The 23,110-nt window shown below is 52.2% G+C and overlaps 1 protein-coding gene across 1 annotated transcript; it reads right to left on the reverse strand.

Moving 5' to 3' along the window:
- Positions 1 to 2,013: 2,013 nt before the first annotated feature.
- Positions 2,014 to 22,847, reverse strand: TRAIP (TRAF interacting protein). Its single transcript, XM_063164473.1, has 15 exons — positions 22,518 to 22,847; positions 21,344 to 21,401; positions 20,056 to 20,139; positions 16,113 to 16,152; positions 13,470 to 13,597; positions 10,455 to 10,549; positions 9,770 to 9,883; positions 8,774 to 8,861; positions 7,169 to 7,258; positions 6,872 to 6,960; positions 6,041 to 6,196; positions 5,792 to 5,840; positions 5,146 to 5,271; positions 4,566 to 4,616; positions 2,014 to 3,216 (listed from the first exon to the last, which is right to left on the reverse strand). The coding sequence occupies exons 1-15, from the start codon at positions 22,613 to 22,615 to the stop codon at positions 3,091 to 3,093; spliced, it is 1,392 nt and encodes a 463-aa protein (XP_063020543.1). The 5' UTR covers positions 22,616 to 22,847; the 3' UTR covers positions 2,014 to 3,090.
- Between the last annotated feature and the right edge of the window lie 263 nt (positions 22,848 to 23,110).

Below are 23,110 nucleotides of genomic sequence, written 5' to 3' on the forward strand. Positions count from 1 at the left end.
CCATGATGTCAGAGGCTGCCCCAGGACATCACACCACGTCAGCCAATAAGCACCCCCCTCCTCCATGATGTCATGGGCTGTCCAAGAACATCACACCCTGCCAGCCAATGAGTGTCTTGTGCCATTGTGAGGTCATGCACTGCCTTGTGATGTCACACTCTGCCAATCAGTGATTGTTGTGCTCCCTGTGAGGTCACAGCAGCCCTGCAATGTCACATGCTACTGTCCAATGAGCACCCTGCTATCTCATGACATCCTGGCAGTCACTCTCAGCCAGGCAATGAGAACATACCTCCCTGTGACGTCACAGGCTCACTGATGAGGCAATGGAGCCTCAGCCAATAACGACCCTGTCCTTCCCACGGCCACCCAGAAACAAGCCAGTGACAACCATTGTTCTCCTATGACATCACAGGCTGAGCCAATGGGCTCACACGCTGGCCCTAAGCGCCAGTCTCAGCCAGCCAGCACCGCCCTTTCCATGAGGTCACACAGCACTCAGCCAATGGCCACGCTTCCTCCATGTGAGGTCAGAGGCTGCCCATGACGTCAGAGAGCAGCAGTGCCCAACACCACCGGGGCTCCCTCCCGCCCCCGCCGTTAATGAGGGGCGGTAATTAACGGTGCCGGTCCCCGTGGGCGGAGGGACGCGCTGCCACCGCCGGTCCCCTGATGCCACCGCCGGTCCCCTGGTGCCACCCTGCGGCTGCCACGGCCCGGACCTCCCCTCGGGGGACCCCAGCGGGGACCCAAAATTGTCGCTGGGCGCGCCAGCCTGGGCGGAGCCGGGCCCGGGCAGGGCTGGCGGCTGCTTTTTATGGGCTGTGAGTCAACTCACACGCGCTAAATCCCAAAATAAACGTGAAACTGGGTCCAGCCTCACCTCGGAGCGCACCGAAATAGCAACCGGCTCCAAGGAGCCCCAGGAACAGGGACCTGAGCGCCTTCCCCGCCCCTTCATTATCCCCAGCCCAGGGAAGGGGATGCTGCTGGCACTGGAGGTCACTGCTGTCCCCCGAGGAGCAGGGGTGGGGCGCAGAAGGTGTAACAAGGGAGGAGAAGAGCTTTGGAGGATACGAAAGCACTGAGTAAGAGAATAAAACAGCTTCAGTTTTGGGCAGGGCAACAGATGTACAATAAACCAGAACAAAAACACATCAGAAACAACCCAGGAGCAGCAAGGTTATGGAAGGTTGAAGCGCAAGAATAGATGAGAGCCGGGACTTAGCAGGTGGCCAGGACATACACAAAGTTTGGTTTGTTTGGATTTTTTCCTGAGGTGATGTGTTCCCCAAACACAGGAGACTCAAAACATCCACCCTGAATGCAGCAGAGGTTGGAGCAGCTGCCAGCAGCAGTGCTGTGCAGGCAGTGCCCAGACAAGACAAACTTCAGATTAAACTTGCCCTGGTATCAAAACAGCCCCCAAACCCTTCTCAACCCTGGCACTGCAGGCTGGCATCTGTTCTCCCATTATGGGCAGACACCACACCTGCTCTCCAGCACCCCAGCATGCAAGCCCATGCTGCCTTCTTAAAGGGGTCTTCCTGAACTGGAGAGATCCAGAGCCAGTCTCACATTTACAGGCATTTGACACCTACCTCGAAGGGACAAGGACAGCAGGCTCTCTGCAGACCCCCACCCAGGCTTCTCCTCTGCAGAATTCACTTTGCTTGATTAAGTCCCCCCAAGTTTTTTTTTCCAGCCCTCTGAACCCTCTCTCCTGGCTCCTCCAAACTCTCCCCTCATTCCACTGAATTCCACAGCCTCAGGTGCTGCAGGTGAGACAGAGCTCATGCTCTGCAGGGCTGTGCCTTAATCCCTTCCCTGAGGATGGGCATCACTGTCCCCTTGGCTTCACCCCACCCCTGTCCTTCCCTGCACAAGGGGCCTGCCACCCCAAAGGAACCTGAAGGGTTGAGCACATCCATCACCCCAGCTCAGACCTCCACCCTGAGGTGCAAGAGGCTGGAAAATGGTCAGAAGCCAGTTGTGTTAACAAGTGTGCACAGTAATATATTTTATTCCCAAAAAACATGTTTTTAGCCAGTCCAGTAATACAAATTTGGCCTGAAGCAGCTGGAAATAGGAAAGGTCAGATTTGTACAGGAGAGGGCTTTATGAGGTGCCTCACCACATCTGTTCCTTGCAGCTTGGACAGCCCTGCTTCAGGGGTGGACCTCCTGTTCCACGGCTCCAAGCTGAAGAACCCAGACACGTTCAGCCCCACCAGCCTCCCCCTCCCCTTCATCACTTCTCCAGGCCATTCCAAACCCTCTCATCACAAGGTAGAAGAGTTACAAAATCATAAAAATACTCTCTTATTAAAACATAGAAATTAATAAACAAGTTTCACACCCACACATGCCAAGCACAAAGCTCACACCAGCACACCTTTCTCTGCTTCCATGTGCAGCAGGAATGCTCACCACAATACTTTCCTTCCAGATCAGTAGTTTCAGTGCCAAACCTGCAAGACCACTCTGGATTTCATGACCCAGAATAGGGCAACACAGCTCCCAAGGCCACCTGTGGATCTCCCCAGCCCCAACAGGCCTGTGGCTGAGGGAAGGTGTTTAATTTGATGATGAATATACAGACACTCGACAGCCACACAGGGTGCTCTACACACTTCTTCCTCCAGTAAACTTTCTTGGAACTATTTACACCAGGCATGGAGCTGGTCCAGGTCCCTTCTCCCTGCTGCTCTCCAGACTGACATCCCAGACACCCTTCCTGCATCTCCTGCTTGTGGCTGCATCCAACAAGTGCAGTTCCACCTGGTGCCAGAGAGCCCAAAGCAGCAGCAACTGCAGAACTCTGAGGAGGCCAGAAGGCAAGAAAACCCTGCATGAAAAAATGGAGGAAGGAACGATAAAATGAGGGTAACTCAGTCCAGGCATTAATTAGCCAGAGGCTTGGCCTCCAGAGGCTTGCTGCAGGGGCAGGATTCTCCCCAGGGCAGCATCAGTGCTTTGTGAACAGTACCCCAGGCACTGGTGGCTGCACATTGCCTCGTGCCAGGCTCTGGGCAAGTGTGCTCTGCCCTGCAGCCTCTTCTCCAAGCCTCTCCCAGGAAGTCAGGAGCTCTCATAGCAGGAAAGTGTCCATTCTGGCCTGGCTGCTGCTGGAGGAAGGTGCAGGAGCTGCAGATGCTGGTCTGGAGACCTTCTTCTTGCTCCTAACCTGTAATGGACGGATTTCTGCCAGGTTTGTCTGGAGGTAAAACTGTCAAGGAAAGCCCAGATCGGTGCCCTGGGAACACAAGTGATCCAACACCTGCTGCAGTCCAACCTGAACCACAGGCCTGGGACCCTGCCATGCACCTGCATCCCCGAGGACAGGATGGGCTTTGCTGCCTTCTCACAGGAGCAGAGCTCGGGCACACGCCTGTCCCACGTGCCAGGGAACATTTCCCAAACAGGGGCTTTAGACTGGGTATTAGGAAACATCTCTTCACTAAAGAGGTGGTCAAGCATTCCAACAGGCTGCCCAGGGAAATGGTGGAAGTCCCTGGAAGCATTCAAAAAACATACATGTCACAGACACATTTTATAAAAAATCCTTTTGTTAGGATTTTTTTCTCCTGAGAGGCTGAGAGGCCTCAGGAACAAAATGTAAACATTGATTATCTGCTGCTGTGGAATGCAACAGGTGCATCTGTGATTGGTCTCATGTGGCTGTTTTTAATTAATGGCCAATCACAGTCATCTGGCTCAGACTGTCTGAGAGTCACAAGCTTTTGTTATTCATTCCATTCTTTTTCCTATCCTTTCAAGCCTTCTGATGAAATCCTTTCTTCTATTCTTTTAGTATAGTTTTAATATAATATATATAATAAAATAATAAATCAGCCTTCTAAACAGAGTCAACATTCTCGTCTCTTCTCTCGTCCTGGGACCCCTGTGAACACCACCACACATGCAGACATGTTGGCTAGGGACATGGGTTAGTGGTGGGCTTGCTAATGCTGGGTTAATGGTTGGACTCTGATCTTAGAGCTCTTTTCCAACATTAATGATTTCATGATTCTATGCTATTCCCCTGCACATAAACCAGCATTTTAACAGCATATCTGTTTGAGTTGCAAGTCCTCCTGAGCCAGGACACTGTGCAGGTGAAGGCAGAGCAGCCAGAGCCTGCAGCCTCCCATGGCAGAGCAATCCCAAGGCAGGAACAGCTCCACACCTGGGGATGAGCTCAGCCCAGCCACTCCTCACCACTGTGGAGCAGCAGCATCCCACAGAATGAAGGCTCCAGCTGCACAGGCAGGCAGGCACACAGCCAGAAGAGGCTGTGCTACACTGCTGCTGTTAAATCTCAAGGGCACAGGCAGTCCCTGAAAATTGCACTGATTTCTAGCTAAGGCACTCCTCTGAACCAGCCACAAGTGCTCTCAGCAAGTTCAGGACCTTGATGCCTTTGCTGAGCTCAGATTTGTTCAGAGAGAGCTCGGATCATTCCTTGAGGATCCTAAGTCCATTTTTTGTTGAGACCAAAGAGAAGGATCAGAAATGAGGTGCCCACAGCATCAGTAGTGCCACACAAGCTGCAGGAAAGGATACTGGCTCTATGAACTTTGTCCTGCCTCCCATGCCATCGTAGCCCATCCTCACCTAGGAGAGAGAAACAAATGAGCCTGGAGCAGCACACAGAGCCTTGGCTACTTCTCCTCATGCTGGGTATGGGGAAGGGGGAGTCCTGCAGACCACAGCTGCTGGAGGGGGGTTAAAGCACTTGGAAACACTCAGTACTTGTGCTAGAGTCCTCACTTTTGGAAAAAAACAGATCCATGGGTATTAACAAAGTTTGGGAATATTGGGCATTTTCTCAGATAAGCAAACCAAGGCTTAGGATTTTGTCACTGGCATTGAGGAATGCAAGGAGAATACCCTAAGCTCCAAGGAGGTGGAGGAATAGGACACTGAGAGCCACTTAGTCTGCTGCCAGGAAAGGAATGAGCATCTGTCATCCCTGGAGCTCTGCAGGACTGGGAAGTAGCCAGGTTGTGCTCTGAGATTTATTTTCCACACACTGAATGTGGCAAGGTAAAAGCCTCATTCACTTCCTCTTTCAGGGTCAGTTCAGGACAGAGGTGGCAGTGCCAGCCCTGGGCACACTCACCAACTGGACAGTCATACTTACAGAGCCCGTGTTCCTGTGGGAACCCAGCACACCACCCGAAGATGGCTTCTTGGAGAGAAAAGAGTTCCTGATGAATGCTGGCAAGAGTCCTTTAAGAGCATCATCCTCCAGATCATCTGCCCCGTTCTGTCCCACAAAATAACAAGAAAAGCCCTTTAACCAGCACAATCTGCTGAATGGAATCCACATTCAGGCAGCACTGATAACACAGATAGCTATTCAAGGTAATGGTTACTGCCATATCGCATCAGGTTGAAAACCAGCAGCTCCCAACCTCCCACTGGGGCTTATGTGGAACTGTGCCCAGGAGGCAGGACACTGCCACCAGCAAGCCTGGGCAAACAGCCACCTCAGCCGACCCCACAGCCCCTGTGGTCAGCTCCAGTGGTGCTTGTGAAGCACATCTGGGGCAGAATCATCAGCAAGCAAGTGGGTCCCCACCCTCCCTTCCCCTGCCCAGCTCCAGGAGGCCTGAGGCAGCAACAGTGTTTCTAGGAGACCATCAAGGAAAACACTTCGAAGCATAGACTGGTTCTATAGATGGGCCAGTCTACGGCCACAAGGGAGAAAATAGATTCTTTATTCCAAGCTTATTAGCAGCAGAATCAAAGAGGCGACACAGAAAAATCAAGATTAGTCCTTTTACCTCCACTGCTTCCTTCAGAACTTTCTTCGCCAGATTTACCACAGGAGGCCTGTAAGGAGCCCAAGGAGCAAATCAGCAGAGATTTATTGTTCAAATGGAGCTGGCAAGGACAGACAAGGCCAAGCAAATGACGACAAAGCTTGCAGCACGCCATCAGGCAGCTGGAGAGCTATCTGATCTCACACAGAAACTTCCAAAGCAGTGAGACTTTGATCTCCTTTAGAAGCAAACAGAGGAGGGAAAACTCACGGCTTTTTATCCAGCTTCTGCCTTTTTGCAGGGCCAAGGGGAGCTGTGCAGGGCTGGTGTTCAGGGGTGGCCACGTCGAACGTGGCATCCAGATTGATCTCATCGCTGTGGGCCGGGCGGTGGAGCTTGGGATGCTGCAGCTCCATGGGAGCAGGGCTGCAAGGCAGGAAAAGCATCAGCCACTGAGCCACTGCCTGCACCCCACAACACTGAGTGCCCAGACAGCCCCATTCTGCTTGCACATGAAAGAAAGGACAATCTGAACCCCAGAATTTAAATTTTAGGTCCCAAATTACTGCTCCCCCTCAAATGCTGAGTGCTGTGACACCAGCACCCAGAGGACAGGAACCACACTGACACACTGCTGCTCTGTGCACACAACCCAGCTGTCTCTACTGGGCTAATGGCACAGGCTCCTCAAGAAAGGCTGCATAAAACCAGATGTCATTTCTCAGGACAGATTCCTATGCCTAGCTGAGATCTTTGGTCACCATATACCAGTGCATGCTCATCACATGGCCAACTCTAAAGCCACAAGAACAGCAGTTTTAGGGGTGCTTCCCACGCAGGGCACAGTGACAAAGACTTTTTCACAACCCAGGCCATTCCTCCACCCTCTCTCTCCTGACCCAAACCCTCAGAGATTTTCTCCACATAAACCAAACATCATCTCGTCAGCCACAAGAAAAAGGATACAAGGAACAAAACCACCATAACTCTGCAACACCTGCCAGACTAGTACATCTCTGCTTTCTCAGTTAAACTGTCAACTCTGGCTTTGAACCTGCCCCCTACATGCCTGTACTGTGTGTGAGGATGCAGCTCACTAACCTTTCCAAGACTAGCCGACTGAGTGTTTCCCTGGTTACAGATGGGACCTTCAGAGTGTCCTGCAGGATGTCTATCTTCTTCTTCAAACTCTGGAGAGAAAATGGAAAGCAGCCAATGAGATAAGGAAAAATTTAGCAGTAGATACTTTGCCCCTTTTCCATAAATCAACATCAGGTGGAGATCAGAGGTAGGCTGGGAAATTTAGTCCCTGAGCAAAAGCCAGCATAACTCCTGGCTTTGCAGATGCAGACCAGTCTGCAGTAACTGGCAGCCAGCCATGAAGAAAGATATTCTCACCAAGATCTCCTTGTCTGCATTCTTCAGATCTTTCTGTGTGCTTTTTAACTCCTCCTTTGTCTTCTCCAACTCTGAAGTCGTTTTCTGCAACTAGAGAACACAGCAGAGCGTGGGTTACACTGATCTGGGTAGGGGGGACTGCAGAGCCCTGTGAGAGCAGTGTGCTCTGCAGCACATGCTGCTTCCCCTGTTTCAGGGCTCCATTTTCCTGTGTCAGTCTGACCAACCCCTCCTGTACCAGTGCAATCCAATCCCTACCCAATTCCACAAGCTGCCTGCAGAGGGATGTCCAGGGCTGCTTGCCCAGCATTTATGCCTCACGGCAAGAGTTTTTCACTGCTCTAACACTTGGTGGCTGCATTCTGAATTGCTGCAGGACTCTGGACACAGCTGAGCACAGGAATCACAAACCACAGGCTGGAGGATGGCTGTGCATCAGCAGTGCTGGCACATGGACAAGCCTGATTCAACACGGAAGCATGCCAGCAGCAGGGGTCAGGAAGTGGCCTGCTACCACTTCAGACACTTCAGAGGGTCCAGGAGCCTGGGCCAGCTCACACTCTGTGGGTACAGTCAGCTCTCTGGCAGCCAAGCCTGAGCCCCTTGTGCACTGACTCGCATCCTCCTGACCCCACTGGCCACCACAGCTTGGGGCTGACTCAGCCAGGAGCAGCCCAATTCCAGCAGCAGAACCTTGTGGAGGGGTTAACTTCTCTGGGGAGCACAGCACAGCAATCTGAAAAACTCCTTCTCCATTTGAGGGGACAGCAGCTATGGCTGAGTAACAGAAGTAGGCCAAATCCACCCACAGCTTCTCACTTTGTTGGCTTAGGCACAGGGATGCCCCAGGGAACACCTGTGCCTTGGGGAGTGAGGCTACACACACGCTTTTCACAGGGATGCACTCCCAGAGCAAAGACAGTCCTGCCTGACCTGAGCTAACAGAGCCCAGCCATGCCTGGAGCAGGGGGAGCACAGCAGCAGAGGCAGGTCAGCATCCCCAGGCTCTGCACCAGCTCAGGAGCAGCCCAGGCAGGCTCTGTGCAGGGCCACCTGTGTGTCCTCACTGTGCTTTGGGAAGCTCTCCTGCCTGGGCACAGCACAATGTGGGAGCCCTGGCCCAGTTCACTTGGCTGAAGGCACAGGGCTGGGGGTGACTGGATGTGCCAAGCCAGGACTAAGCCCTGCTCAACTAATACTGGCTCCAAACCCCTTCCCACTTCCTATGGGGCCCAGCTCTGCAGCAGGAGGAGCTGGCAGCTGAGTGCTCAGCAGAGTAGTCGGATGAAGGAATTGCTACTTCCAGAACCCAGTGGGAGCAGTGGAGCACCTGTGTGCTGCTGCCTTCCAGCACAGGCTCTCTGCCAAACTCTGGCTGGCTCTGCACATGCTGCCCCAGCACTGTCCCCAGAGACTGCCCTCCTGACAACAGCCCATGAGCTGTTTGCTCACCACATCACATCCTGACCCAGAAACCCAGCCTGGCCCTTCCACACACCTGTACCTATCAGTGTGGAAGGGGGTCACTGCAGAGGCCTTGGGCCTCAGTTATGGACAGGGACCTACAGACCAGATGTCACCCTGGCAACTCACACTCTCCTTTACCTTATTATTGACAGAAAACAGCTCCTTTTTCAGCTTCTCTGTCATCTCACCAGAGATCTTCCGAGCCTCCTTCAAATTCTCATATTCCCTACAAAGAGACCCAAAGAGTCACACTGTTTGTAAGGCAGCTGAGCCAGAACTTCTCAGAGACAAGCCAAGACCCTCAAATTGAAGCTCTGGACCTGCACAGCCACCAGAGAAAACCCAGGAGACACAATGCCCTTTAAGGAACAAAGAGGAGCGAGTGTACTAACACTGTCACACATTCCACTACACCATGGGGGAGAAAAAACCTGCATGGGGTACCCTGCCTGATTCCAGCAGCAAAATGGGAACCAGAGCCAGGGATGTTTTAGTTGCCAGTGAAAAAGACAGAAAACAGAGCACAGCCTCCATGCTGGCAGCAAACAGGGGACTTTGCTTTAAGTGACTTTTCAGAGACTTCCCACTACTGGCCATGCACATTCAATCCCAATTACACCACAGGGACACTTGCCTCATTACAGCTTTGTACCAAAGCTGCAGTTATTCAGCTGCTATCAGAACAGACACAAAAAAAGCTGTGTTTTTTTCCCCAGCAGGACCAGATGGATACCCAGGTAGGGGAGGGCAGCAGTGGAGGCTTGCTTTGCCAGAGGCCACAGCTGCACAGTGCAGTGCTGCAGAGGGCACAACCCAGAGCTCTGCATCCGCTTGCTTTCCCCGGGGCATGAGAGGAAAGCAGAGGGAATAATCATCATCACTTCATAGGTGCACTGACAACTCTGGAGACAGTTCCCATGGTGACACACATGTCACTACAGTGACAAGAGGAACAGTTCAGTGTGACAGGCTCCAAACTAGGTCCCCAGGATCTGTCAGTCAAAGCCCAGTGGAAGCCCTAAGAGGTGGTGAAAGCCCCACAGAGCCCATGTGCCTCTGGGTGCTCGGCAGAGGGTTCTCCCTGGGCACTCCCAGGACAACACCAGCCGGCTGTGCCAAGCCTGCAGCACCTACTTCTTGAGGGAGACACAGTAGATTGCAAGCTGCTCCACTGCTGCCTGCCCGACTCCCATGTCTCTGATCATCTCCTCCACTTCTGAGCGCTGACTCTGAAGCAACAGCTCGATCCTGCACAAAAAAACACAAACAAAAACATACCCTCAGCTCATGAATCACAAACTGACCTGGGAAAGAGACAAAAGCTCTGCTTCCCCCTCAAGGGGCTGGTGTAGCCTGAGCTTCTCCTGCAGGCATTCTGGGTGTCATGGGAGAAGAGAGACAGCTGCCTCACCTCAAGCAGGGCTTTTCACTGGGGAAAAGCAGCACTGCTTGGACTAGAGAAGGGGCAGCTGCACACACATACTGCACATGGAACTGATGCCCAGCTCTTGGTCCCTATGGCTCACTGTGCTCCTGGGCTGGCATTCTGCCCCAGCATCCTCTGATAACAGAAATGGCACATAGCCATGCTCAGTGCACTAGAGACGAGGCCAGTACCCAGCCTTGCTGCTCTTTAATGAGAGCAGCTGTCTGCAAACAGCAGGGGCAGGAGGCATGCAAGGGCAGCTAAAAGCAGCCATTTCAAAGTTCAAGATGAGATGATCCAGCACATGGAGGTGGGTGCTGCAGCAGGACCCTGCTCCCCTCCCCAGAAAGGGCAGAGGTGAGTGTGCAGCCCAGCCTGCACCCTGGATCTCACCTCTCCATGGTTCTCAGCTTGTTCCGCAGCCGGCGAGCCTCCTCCTTGGAACTTTTGTTATCCTCCTGCTGCTGCTCCAGGAATTTCATCTGCTTCTGCAGGGAAGCAAGCACAACCAGCCTGCTGTGAGGCTCCAGGGATTGTTGGAGAAACATTCTGGGTTATGTGCACTGCGGGCAGCTGGGAGCACACATCGGCTGAATGCTCTCACCACCTCAGCAGCCTGGGATTATGGAGAGTTGACTCCCTCCCACTGCACTCCCAGCTCTGCTCCCCATGAGCACAGCAGGGTCTCAGTGCTGATCACAAGGCAAGGCTGGAGCTGAATCTGTGTCACAGCCCCTCTCTGCTGCACAGTGCCCTGTATGCAGTGGTGACAATTTGTTTTTCAAAAGCAAAGGAGTCCACAGCAAGCAAATCTTGCTATTGCCTTTCCCTCCCTGCACAGCTGATTGCTTCAGCCTCCCAACTCTCCTTGCTATTAGCTGCTTAGAGCATAGATAGGAATGAAGGGGTCTCTTCTGGGACACCTCAGCCAAACCAGACTCCCCCCGGGCACTTCTCTCACCTGCTGCAAGTCTATTGCAGTCTACTGCTGTCACAGGCATATTTTATGAAAAATCCTTTTGCCAGGATCTTTCCTCCTGAAAAGCTTCAGCTTCTCCCTGTTTTGCTGCTTTGGAACGTGATGTGGAGAATTGTTTACCCAGCATGTGAAATTGTTTTTACTTGATGACCAACGACAGCCACCTGTGTCGAGGCTGTGAGCAGTCACAAGATTTTATTATCATTCCATTCCTTTCCTTTCAAGCCTTCTGATGAAATCCCTTCTTCTATTCTTTTAGTATAGTTTTAATATATAATTTTCTTTTAATATAATATATTATGAAATAATAAATGAGTCTTCTGAAACATGGAGTCAAGATTCTTATCTCTTCCCCTGTCCTGGGAACCCTGCAAACACCACCACATATTGCCTCTCCAGCAGTAACACAGAACCTCAGCTGAGATGGAAAAGCACACATCTGCAGTGTGCCAGAGGATGGGAATAGCTGAATTAGCACCATTCTGAGGCATCTGTGCTGTCTAGGTTTGAGTGTGCCTGGGCACCTTGCACAGCAACTTTGAAAGGCTCTGGTTACAGCACAGTGCTGATTGCATGGAAAGGCCTGGCAAAAGATCATTGCCTTGTAAAGCTCCTTCCCACTCAGGTTCAAGGATTTTATCTACTTCCTGCCACAGAAACCAAACAGCTGTGAAACCACTGGGAAGTTGAGAAGGGACAGTGTTGCAGGCTCATGTGTCACTCTTGTTTAACTGGAGCCTGTCTTTGGCTTTTCCCTAACCAGAACTCTCAAAACCCAAGATCCTCACAGCAGTGTTCTGTGCCTGGTCAGGGCAGAGGCCCCAGCTTCAGCCAGCCTGAAACTGCAGCAAACTGGCAGTGCCAGCAGAAGACAGGCCCAGCTCACAGCCTTAGCCTGCATCACAGCCAGTTAAGCCTGTATTTTCACTGCAGAAGTTCAGTGCTTTAATCTTTAATGATGCAGTTTAAGACAGTGCTTGGCATTCAGCTGGGAAACCCCACACAGCACAGAAAAGATACCTCCAGGTCCCTAATCCTTCTGCCCTGCCCAGCTTTCATTTAAGGGACTTAAGCATACAGAGAGGGTTTTGCAACAGGGAAGATAAGCACAGAGCCTCCTCCAGAGGTGTCAAGGCAGGAATACCCAGCACTGAGATGCTGAGTTGAGCACAAGTACCAGCTTCCACTGTCACAGTTATTTCTGGAGTAGGGAGCATCAGAAGTAACCTGTCACTGACCTAGGATCACACCAGCATCTATGGCATGGCCAAGATCCAGGCTGCCTTTACATGCAAGTAGATTGGATATAATCCCATGGCTGGGCAAAACCTGTTGTGCTGGCCCACAGTGAGGCTTGCCTGGCATTAATTCCTTACTCCTTCTGCCCCAGTATCAGGTAGATCCCGCAGATGCTTCCTCCCAAAGGAGCCCAGCTGCAGGAAGCATATAGCACAACAGCACCAGGACATGTCAACAAGCTCTCTCTGGGCCACTTGGCCTGGCAGGTCAAGAAACAGGACACAGTTTAGGACACTGGGTCAGACAGCATGGGAAGTGCAGTAGACACTTATCCCACTTTCCCACTGCACTCACAACCTCACCTGCCTGCACCCCACCTTCCTGAGACAGGCACATCACCTTCACACAGCACAGAGTGCCCAGCCCAGCATCAAGGCAAAGCTGCTCCAAGACATGCCAACAAAGCTGCTCCTGCTCTTGCCCTCTTCCTCTTGCTGTTTATGCATAGTACATGACTACACACTGAGTCACTGCACGCTGAAGCACAACAGGAATATTTGATCCCTGGACTTCACAACATTACTAACCTAACTGAGGCAAAGCCCTGGCAACAGAACAGAGACAGGAGAGTTAGCTGGATCAGATCCCACTCAGCTGAAGCCTGCAACTCCCCCTCCAAATTTTTCAGTTTGATTTCTCCACCCGATCAAAGTAAGAAACTAATTTTCCTTGAATCCCACTTGGCCTAAACCCATTTCAGAAGAACATGCTACCTCAGGGAACCACTGTTTCAGCAACGGGGTGCTGGGGCTAGTTCCCACACTAGATTCCTGCTACTACCTTTATGACCAGCACTGCCACTTCATTAGTGAGGCTCAGCCACATTCCTCAGGCTGGGCTGGCATTTCTCCCTCACCAGGGATACCACTACCTTGAGCTCCTGCACACAAACCACAGGCCTGTAGGCTTTTTATGCCTCTGAATCACCTCAGGCAGAACATAAACAGGACCTCAAGTCCAGCAAAAGCACTTGCTTCGATTAATCAAACCAAAATGAAAATCCAGGTACCAGACCCAAAATCCCACCAGCACAATCTCTTTATTAGCAGGATCTGCTGAGATCTTCAACAGAACTAACACTGACTGCATGATGGGAACAGGAAAGGTACTGCTGGGGACAGGAAAGGTACCTTGAGAGAGGAGCACAGCATCTCTGTCTCTCCCAGCATCTTCTGGAGCGACTCTATCGTGGCATTGCGCACATCCAGAGTGTCCCTCAGCCCGTCCACAACAGCCTGGCATTCCCGCTTTTCTTTCTCTGCAAAGGAAGAAACAGAAAGGTCATGGCCTGGTAACCCAGACTCCAGTTGCAGCACAGCAGCAGCAGCACACAGACTGCTGGCAGGCTCAGCTCCAGGCTGCCAGGATTCGGCCATTCTTGGAGAGAGCCATTTCTCTAAGTGGCGTCTGCACCAGGGTCTGTACTGAGCAATTGCTTCTCTCAGTGCCAGCAGGCTTCAAGATTTTTTTACTAAAGATAAAAAATTCCCTTTAATAGCTTTCCAGTGCCAGCCCTGCTAGCATTAAGATGATGTATCTTAACTCTTGCGTTTTCTCAAAGCCAGGCTTGCACAAGGAAATAATTCCTCTCTAGTTACACCAAGCTGTCATACAGCTGGAGAAGAGAGCTTTGTATCCAGGCTCTCCACATGGAATCTTCCATGTCAGGAACCCCTTTGGGGGCCACTGAGCAGCTGTATGCAGGGGTCTACCAAGCTGCTGCACGTGCCCTCACTAACCACAGCACCTACATCAAAGGGCAGCACCCTGGGGGCACTGCAGAACATGACAGCTTAGGTAGATTCCCCAAGTGCCCACTTTTTGCAGGTCACAAAACCTTTGCATCCTGCTGTCCCTCCCTCTAGCAATTCCAGGAGCAAAGCACATGCCTCTGACCACCAGATTTCAATTTGTTTTGTGGAGACAAAGGAAGGACAGGTCAGAAAGTAACAATCACTACCAGGAGCTGCCAGACCAAGCAGGGAACAGCCAGCATCGTTGAGAAGCTCAAAGCAGTTGGGTAATGAGGGAAAGCAGGAACTCTTCCACCTAACCCTGCTGAGGGCAGGGTAAAACCTTCAGCTCACCATCTTCAGAGCCTTTGCTAAAATTGCCTGTGGCTCCAGCCTGGCAATAGTAGAGAGCCAAAGAGTGCTTTTCCAAAAAGCTTGTTCTCCTTGCAAGCCATCCAGTTTCAAATTCTGCCTGCACATCCTGTGGAAGCGGGACCTGCAGTGAAGCTGCACTGTTCAATCAGGGAGTAAAAGAGCCATGTGGGACCGAGGAACCAGAGAGGAATGTGTTCCAGCAGAAGCGTGCGGGTGGCTTCTCCACTGATCTGAATAACCCTTCCCCACCAGAGGCAGTGCCTGGAGATGCTACCTTGCATTTGCAGGGACTCCACACCCACTGGAAGAGTTAGGGCTTCCCCCTCCTCCGTTCCCAGCTGCCCAGAGGCAGATGGCAGGAATCAAACCCCTCCGTGCTGCAGGAATGAGTTTTCAGCTCATTCAGAGTGCCTCCCACAGAGCCTGCTCGGAGCTCGGCACCTCTCGAGCCATTTGCAGGCTGATCAGAGCCTGGCAGCTCCACAGCTCCTCTGCAGCACACAGAGCAGAGCACAGCTTCACATGGAGAACTTATACACAGGAACCAGCAGAGAGCAGAGTACCCACAGCAAAGGAGGCAGGAGGTGGGAAGGAGCTTCACATTTTCCAGTATGAAAAGAGAATGGGACAGGGAATGTCAAATCCAACCTCTACTCACCAGAAGCCGAGAAGATTAGCAGGCCTTCAAGCAGTTTTTCTTGGATAATATCCTAGCAAGAATCCCAGCCACCTTCCCCAGAAGATCTGGCTCTCTACCAAGTCACTAAACTCAACCAAGCTGGCAGGAGAACAGGCCTCAGAATAGAGACGTGCAGACCATCCAATTCTACTCTCAGGCTAAGGACCGAATCCTCAATCTACTGGCTATTCATGTCTGTCTCGTGCATGCAGGGAACGCAGAGGAAAGACAACTCTTGGGGCGTGGGTGAGCCCCCAGCATTCTTTAAACATTTTTTTACCCTTCTGCTAGCATGTTTTAGGATTTCTGTCACTTAGACTGACATTTTCCTTTTGCTGCTCATGACTCATGTTCTGATGACAGGCTGCCTACAGACGATGCTTAAAACCCATCGACAAGTCTCCAGGGCTTTTGCTTTTCCTGCCTCCCTCAAACATCCTCTAAAATTAAAGATGGGGAGATGGAAGTGCGTGCGCACCGAACTCCGTCTGCTCTTCTCGCGACACATGTGGCACTGCAACAGCCAAACAAAGCCAATGCTGCTTTTGGACACCACTTTCACCCTCTCATCTGTTGGAGGGAATGAGCCTTTGCCATATGCAGCTGTGAGTTTCCCAGCAAGCAAACCAAGGCTTTCGCTTTCGAGCCTGCTTTAGACAGAGCTTTGCTGCAATTCTCTAAGCTTGTGATTAGGAAGGGGGCAAAAAAATTGCATCTACCTGTCTAAACTTGCAGTGAACTCCTGAGTTACAGCAGAGCTGGGCCAGGCTGTGGACTCAGGCTCTGTCATATAAGCTGTGCATCACTGTAGGTGTTCTCGCCTCAGAAAAAGCTCCCAAGAAGTTGCTCTAGTGAAACAGTTTGCAGCCTGAAGCATGCCCTCAGCTTCAGAGAGGGGTGGCCTCTGCACAGGGGCTCCTCAGACCTGGCCAAGCCACCTGGCACAGGTAGAGCCCAGGAGCTGCTGATCCCCTGCAGGAACTCACCTTTCAAGGACAGCTGGGCCTTCACCTTGTCCAGTTCATTCTGAAACACAACACAGAAAACCCCATTAGGAAACGTCCTCCAGAGATGCTTTCACCAGATCTTAAAAAGACCCAAGAGGTTTCTCAGCAGGACTTTTGGACCAGGCAGGTACTGAAGAGGGCATAGAGAAACAACAAGCACAGAGTTACAAGGCTGGATATCCCAGGGAACGGAAAGAGCACCTCCAACTGGCATTCTTCAGGGGGAGAAGAGAGGATCGCAGCTTCATCTTAGCCTTGTCAACCTTGTGTTTCTCACACTGTCAGTCATCCTGTTTTAACTGAATAATTTTGGAAGGCTCTCAGGGAAACACAGGAAGTCAGGCAGGAACAATTTTTATAATGTTTTACCTAAACAAGGCAATAAGGGAGGAATGTTGCCAGACTAACTGGATTACTGAGAGTTCTTTAAACTGAAGTGAACTTTAATCAGATGGAGGTGGGAGACAGGAGAGCACAGCCAGACACCTGAAAAGGTAACCAAGCATGCACTCAAACATGCTGACAGACACTGAAGTCACTGCAGTTCAGGATGCTGATATGAGCTAACAGCTCAATCGAAAGGCTGGAAACAGATCACTGAGAAACCAATCCATAACACACCAGCTGAGACTGCATAAAATCTCCTGGGTACCACAAGGGTCTGAGGAACATCAACTATTTCTAACGCCTTCATCAAGGATCAGAAAGAGGCAGCAGATGCCCTGTAGTTTAAATTAGAGAAAATGAAGAGATATAATTTAACACTGGCAAATAGCCAAAGGAAATGTAGAGAGGTTAAAAAGAGAGGCTATTTATATCTATATATATATATTTAAAAGAAAAACCAGAGAGATAAATATATGCAGGAAAGAGTCAAAGGAAGATGACTTAAAAATCTGTGTTAGAGAACTGCAGAGGAAAGCACATAACAAGTCAGGCAGGAACTGCAGTGGAATAAAACCACAATAAAATGCCAACACAGGCACACAGATCTGTGCAGCCCGGAATGCTACATGCAAATCTGAGCCGAGAATAGCACCAGCAGTGACCACAGCTCTGACAGGACTGGAGCTAGGGCTCTGCTAGTGACAACAAAGGCAGGAAAGAGAATGAGGGATGTAAAGCCTGGAAAGCAGAAGGGACTAAATGCAAAGCCTAGCAGAGCTGACTGGGACTTGCCCCAAGGGGCACAACTGCTGGAGGGCTAATGTGGAATTAACTCTGCTGCAGGAACTATTCTGAAGTAGCTCCCTCAGAGTCCTATTCAGGAACGATTAGTGGGCTCACAAGATGTGCTAATTTTCATGATAGCAAAGAAACCCTGGGCTACTTCAGGCAGCTATGTAACATTACCTCATTCATCAACTTAATCTGAAATCCCTCATCCTCCACCACAGCTCCTAAAAGCCGCTCCCAATTTTCTCTCCTCTGAGAGCAGCTCTCCTCTCCCTGCCAGACTGAGTAACAAGACCACATTTTCTCAAGATCAAACGAATATATCCTGACCACAAACAGACAGCTGTCCTCCAAGGCTTCTACCTTCCCCAGCAGGTTTACAGGCAGGAATCCTCCCCCCACCTCCTCTTCACCAAGCTGAAATCTCATTTGGAAGAATTCTGCAGTCCCTAGATCATAAGCAGCTCTTGACAGACTCACTGAGGTGTTACACTCCAAAACTCACCCTTTTCCTGCTCTGGGAACAGCCACATGGAGACTGTTCTGCTCACAAGGACCATCTTTAAATTCAGTAGAGGCTAAACCCAGGTTCAGTAATGAAAGAAATGCCTGGACACTTAGCCTGTGCTCCACAGCTACTCCAGGGATCCAGGTTCCCCCTGGTGTTTCTATTGAAGTTTTAGCCTGGGGGTGGAGGAAAGCAAAACAGCCCCAGCACTCCTGTGACTGTAAACATTTCTGAGTAACAGCAACAGTGAGAAACAGAAACAAAGACAATTACCAAAGATAATTGGGCTAATTCTGCAACAACAGGAAGGGGTTTCAGATCATGAGGGAGTTCTTCCAACCACTTCACTGGGTGCCAAAGACTGGATCTCCGAAGAGAATCCCAAGCTTGTCACCCCAAGATGACAAGCAGGCCACAGCTACACACTTTGCTCTCTAGCACATCCTTTTCAAGGCAGGAGGCCAAATGCTCATTCCAAGACAGCTGTGGGCTGCACAGACACAGCTCCAGTTGATTACACAGATGATCACTCTATGCCCAAGCTCTTGGAGGGCCAGGCAGTGGTTCATCACCAACCCTGGATTTTTCTTTTCTTTTTTTCTTTCTCAGGTGAAATTGCTTCTGGCTGAGGATACCAGAGAGGTTCTTATCTCATCCTCTGAAGAGCCCAGGCTTGGCCCACCATGTGTTCACTTTGAATTGGTGCCTGGCCAGAATCAGACACTCCATCACAGGCAGATCTCACATCTAGGTGGACATTAGTCCCTCACCCATTGTGAACAAGGCATCCGTGTTCTTAAGGTACCCCACATCTCCAGAAATGAGGCAGCACACCACAAGAGACTGGCTGCAGCAGCCTGTACAGTGCACACAGCAGTGAATACCCACACAGGCTAATGATGCTGATTTACCCAGAAAAGTATTTGGTTCTTTCTGTTGGTGACCTCAGAGCCCTCATTAAGCAGGCTGTACACTGAGGCTAGATGTTGCTCTGACACATACACACGAGATTTACAGGAGCAGGAGGAGTTACCATAAAGCTTGTTGTGCAGGAGCAGCTCCACAGTCCTGCCCTTGAGCAAGGGAGCAGTTCTGCACAGCCTGCCTGGAGCAGAAGGCTGGGGGAACCCATTTTAGATCCTGGGGTGGGGGTGAGAGAGAACAGGAAGATTTTCTAGGGCGATTCTCTCCAGACAACCCATTCCAAGTCACCCATCTCATTACCCCCGTGGGAGCAGATCTCAATCCATACAAAAGGAAACATGAATCTGCTGTGAGGGCACACAGCTCCAGGGCCCAGAGATGCTCCTCCCCTCCTCTGCACACTTCAGTCTTCAGATTTCTTACTGGTGATCTTGGAGAAAGACACTGCTACTGACATTCTAGTCTGGCTGGCTTTATTTTAAAGACATACAAAGTACATATAGAATTGTCATGGCAACTGCTAATTATGGTAATTGCTGCACATGCTGCTTCTAAACACAAGAGGGTACAAGCATCCCGTTATACCAAGGTCAACCGGCCACCCTTTTTTTGGAACAGATAATTCCAAGACAGAAGGAGCCCTGTTTCATCCACACTGCACAAAGGAGAACGTGGATCAGCCACTCTGTGTTTATCCCTGCTCACACCCAACTCTCTGCACCCAAAGGTGGCACTTGGAGCACACCACCAGCATCCCAGCTCCAGCCAGGATCCCACCAGGACCCAGCTTCCATGTTGTTCACTGCTGCTGGTGTGGCTTCAGGCAGTTCCTTTCCTCATCTCTCTTGGGGAATCACCCAGCCCCACATCCTTCAGTCTGCACAACCTCCCTGCACAGAAGGTTCCTCCAATGGCCCCTTCTTTCCAGAGGGGTTAGCAGGGCTCACACACAGCCACGCCACAGATAGCAGCAGCAATTCACTGCATCTGGGATTTCCCTTCTCCTGCCCTTGGGAACAGCTCTGTACCCTCATTCCCAACGGAGAAACAGCAGCCTGATGAGATGGTGTTTCAGGAGGTTTCCAGGTAAAGTGAGAAGCAGAAGGAAGAGCAGGAAGAAGAGGAGGCTCCTTGAGTCACCACATGGGATTTGGTCAGAGGGAATGCTAAAGAGACTGAAATGCTTCAGGTCAGACACATGGGCACTGCAAGCTCCAGCTGGGGAAGCACCTGCTGGCAGAGGACCAGCAGGCGAGGCCATCCTCCCAGGAGGCTGAAGCATCACATGGGGAAAGAACTCCCCCATCAAGTTACCTGCAAGGTCTCAGCATCCGGTGCTGCTTGCTCGTCCAGGGTAACATCAAAAAACAGCTTACTGATGATGTGTCTTTTGCTGACCTAAACACAGGAGACAGAAGAGTTTGATGGGCACAAATATGGAAACAACAGATATGGAAGACAGATGGAGGGGGAGAAGGTACTGTCTTGTGACAAGGCCATGAAAGGCAAATCAGATCACGTGTTTGACACCATTAGTGCTGATGCTCTGCTTTGGCTCAACAGCACAGCAGCAGACCCCCCACTCAGTTTCTGGCAGTGTGACTCCAGCCAAGCTCCTGAGCTGCAGCAGAAAGACTCAGACATTTCTGAATCGAGCGCAGTCTGTTCTCTGGCAGCTCAGCCCAAAGCAGCTGATGCTGAGCTAACATGATGCCAAATCCTAAGACAGAAGTACGTGCTGCTTTCTGCAGGCAGAAGGTGCTGTAATTGAATTTGATAGCTCTCCACACCTCCCCCATGCAGTTACAGCTTTGTGTTTTAAGTATTATATACAGTCATGACACCAGCTAATTGCATGGTTACTGCCACATAAGATGTTATTTCGCGATAACTCCATGGTAACCCAGAGATGTAAGAGGCAGAGAAGAACAGAGGGAATCAACAAGTCAGGGAAGGAACAAGGGCCAAGACCTTGAGAGGAGGAAAGAAGCACGAACACAGAATAAGCCCAAGCAGCAGCTGGCTAAAAATTTTCATCTGAGAGCGAGGAAACATCTCCTGCAGCCACCACGTGCCAAGACCCGCTGGTGGCATGAAGGCTGGTGACACAAGGGACTTCAAAGACGTTCAGGTCTCAGTTAAGCCAATGGAAATGCAAGGCTCAGCCTCCTGTCTCAGAAGCAGAGCACACCTTTCCTTCTCTCCCCAGCCACTGCCTTTCTCAAGGGAGGGTCGAGCACTGCCCAGCCAGGAGGGGCTGTAAGGCCCACGTGCAGCAGAGTGGGCTGTTCACCTGACAGCAATGGGCTGGGCACACCACAAACACCACTCAGGTGTCCCAACAAGCCCTTGCAGCCCCTCCTATCATGGCAATACTTACCCAGCCTAAGGAAAAGCTGTGAAAACCCATAGCCCCTTTAGAAAGGAGCTGCAGGGCAGCCTCAGCCCACTGCAACCCAAAGGGCTGTGGAGAGGAGTTCCTCTCCTCTAGGAAGTCCCAAGTGACAGAAAGTCCCTCTGCTTTTTACCACGAGCCTGCTTGTGGCATCACCCCAGCCCACGGCTCCCTGGTGCCACAGGTGTGCACGGGGGATGGCTTTACCTGGTTCCTGCACTGCGGGCATGTCCGGCTCGGGGCAGTGTCAAACCATTGGAACAGGCTGAGAAAGACAAGGAAAACACAGTAAATCCTTACAGCCCTGGGGCACTGCTTCCAGGGGCCATGCCCCAGCTCCCCAGGAGACAGCAGGATGTGACTCCTCATCATAAAGCAGAACTGCACACCTTCAGTCCAGCACTGCGGCCGGCAGGAGCTCCGTGCTCCACACGCATGCTCCACCCGCATCTCCAAGACAATTCCTGGCTGGATTTAGCATGTGAGCTTATCTTTAACAGGGCAGAGCTTCTGCAGAGCTCAGATCTCTCTGGGAGACAGGCACTGAGGAGCCACAGCTTCGCAGGAACGAGTGGATGCACACAGGAGCTGCTCTATCAGGCTGTGACAGCCAGCTCCAGCGCCAGGGGTGCCACTGAGCTCGGATCTCTGAGCCAGGGGGGCCGGGCTGGGCTCTGCTCTGCCGTGGTGAACCCAAACCTGCCGGGCTCCCCAGGACAGCTCCTAATGCATTCTGCAACCAAGCCAGCACATCACACTGGATGTTTATTTTGGGAGCAGGTAATGATTTGGAGCTGGCAGGTTCCCTTTGGAAGCTCTCCCTGCTCGGCTGGCTGCTGGCAGAGAGCAGGCCCGAGCAGCTCTGCTGAGTGAGAAGTGACAATCACACCCGTGCTCCTCTCCAAGCTCGTTAGCCAGGAAAGCAAATGCCCACCCTCTCCCCACACAAAGTTTATTTCCTGAGAAGAACCATTTCCTTTCAACAGTCCTAGAAAAACACGGAATTACCAGGGTACCTTCACCATAATCCAACATCACTCCCTCCAAACACCCTGTGACAGTGGCTCTTCCGGAGCAGGGAGCCTGCAGGCAGCACAGCGACAGAAGCACAGAATCAATTAGGTCGGAAAAGATCCGAGCTCATCGAGTCCAGCCTATGGCCGATCAGCGCCGTGCCAAGTGCCACATCCAGCCTTTCCTTAAGGACCTGCAGGGACGGCGACTCCACCACCGCCGGGGACAGCCCGTTCACACGGGTGATCAGCACAGCACAGCCCCGCACAGCTCCGTGAGCTCCTCCGAGCCCTCGCCGGGGCCACACAAGGTGCCCGTGGCTGATACCCACGGCCCGGCCCGAGCCCCCGCCCGCCCCGGCGCTCACCAGGCCTGGTGGAAGGTGTGCCCGCACGGCACGGCCGCCACGTCCCGCTCGTTGTCGAAGAAGTCGGAGCAGATGGTGCAGTGTGCGCGGATGGGCATGGCGGGGCCGGCGCGGTGACCGGGGACGCTCCTGAGGGTGGCGGCGCCGGGGCTGGAGCGGCCGCGCGGCCCTGCGCGGTTTAAACGCGACCGCGAGCGCGCCGCTTCCGGCCCGTCCCGGAAGTGACCTCAGGGGATCCCGGGCCGGGGCCGAGGCTGGGGCTGCGTTGGGTGGGCGTGGTCTGTGGGGCGTGTCCGATGGGCGGGCCCTGTGCGAGTGGGCGTGGCTCGGCCCGTGCCCCACCCGCCCGGCCCGTGCCCCGCGGTGACACCCGGGCTCCTTCCCGGGATCCAGCCCGGGCTCCTTCTCGGGATCCAGCCCGGGCTCCTTCCCGGGATCCAGCCCGGGCTCCTTCCCGGCGGCGAGCGCTCACGGGTCCCGCTGCCCTCGCTGCCCGAGCAGCGCTGCCGCTTCCAGCCCGCCGCGTCTCGCTCAGCGCCGCGCTGCCGGCAGGCGCGGCCGCCCCCCGGCCCCACAGAGAGACTGGGCAGGCG

This window comes from Melospiza melodia, chromosome 10 (genome assembly GCF_035770615.1).
Source record: "Melospiza melodia melodia isolate bMelMel2 chromosome 10, bMelMel2.pri, whole genome shotgun sequence".
Taxonomy (NCBI): Eukaryota; Metazoa; Chordata; class Aves; order Passeriformes; family Passerellidae; genus Melospiza; species Melospiza melodia.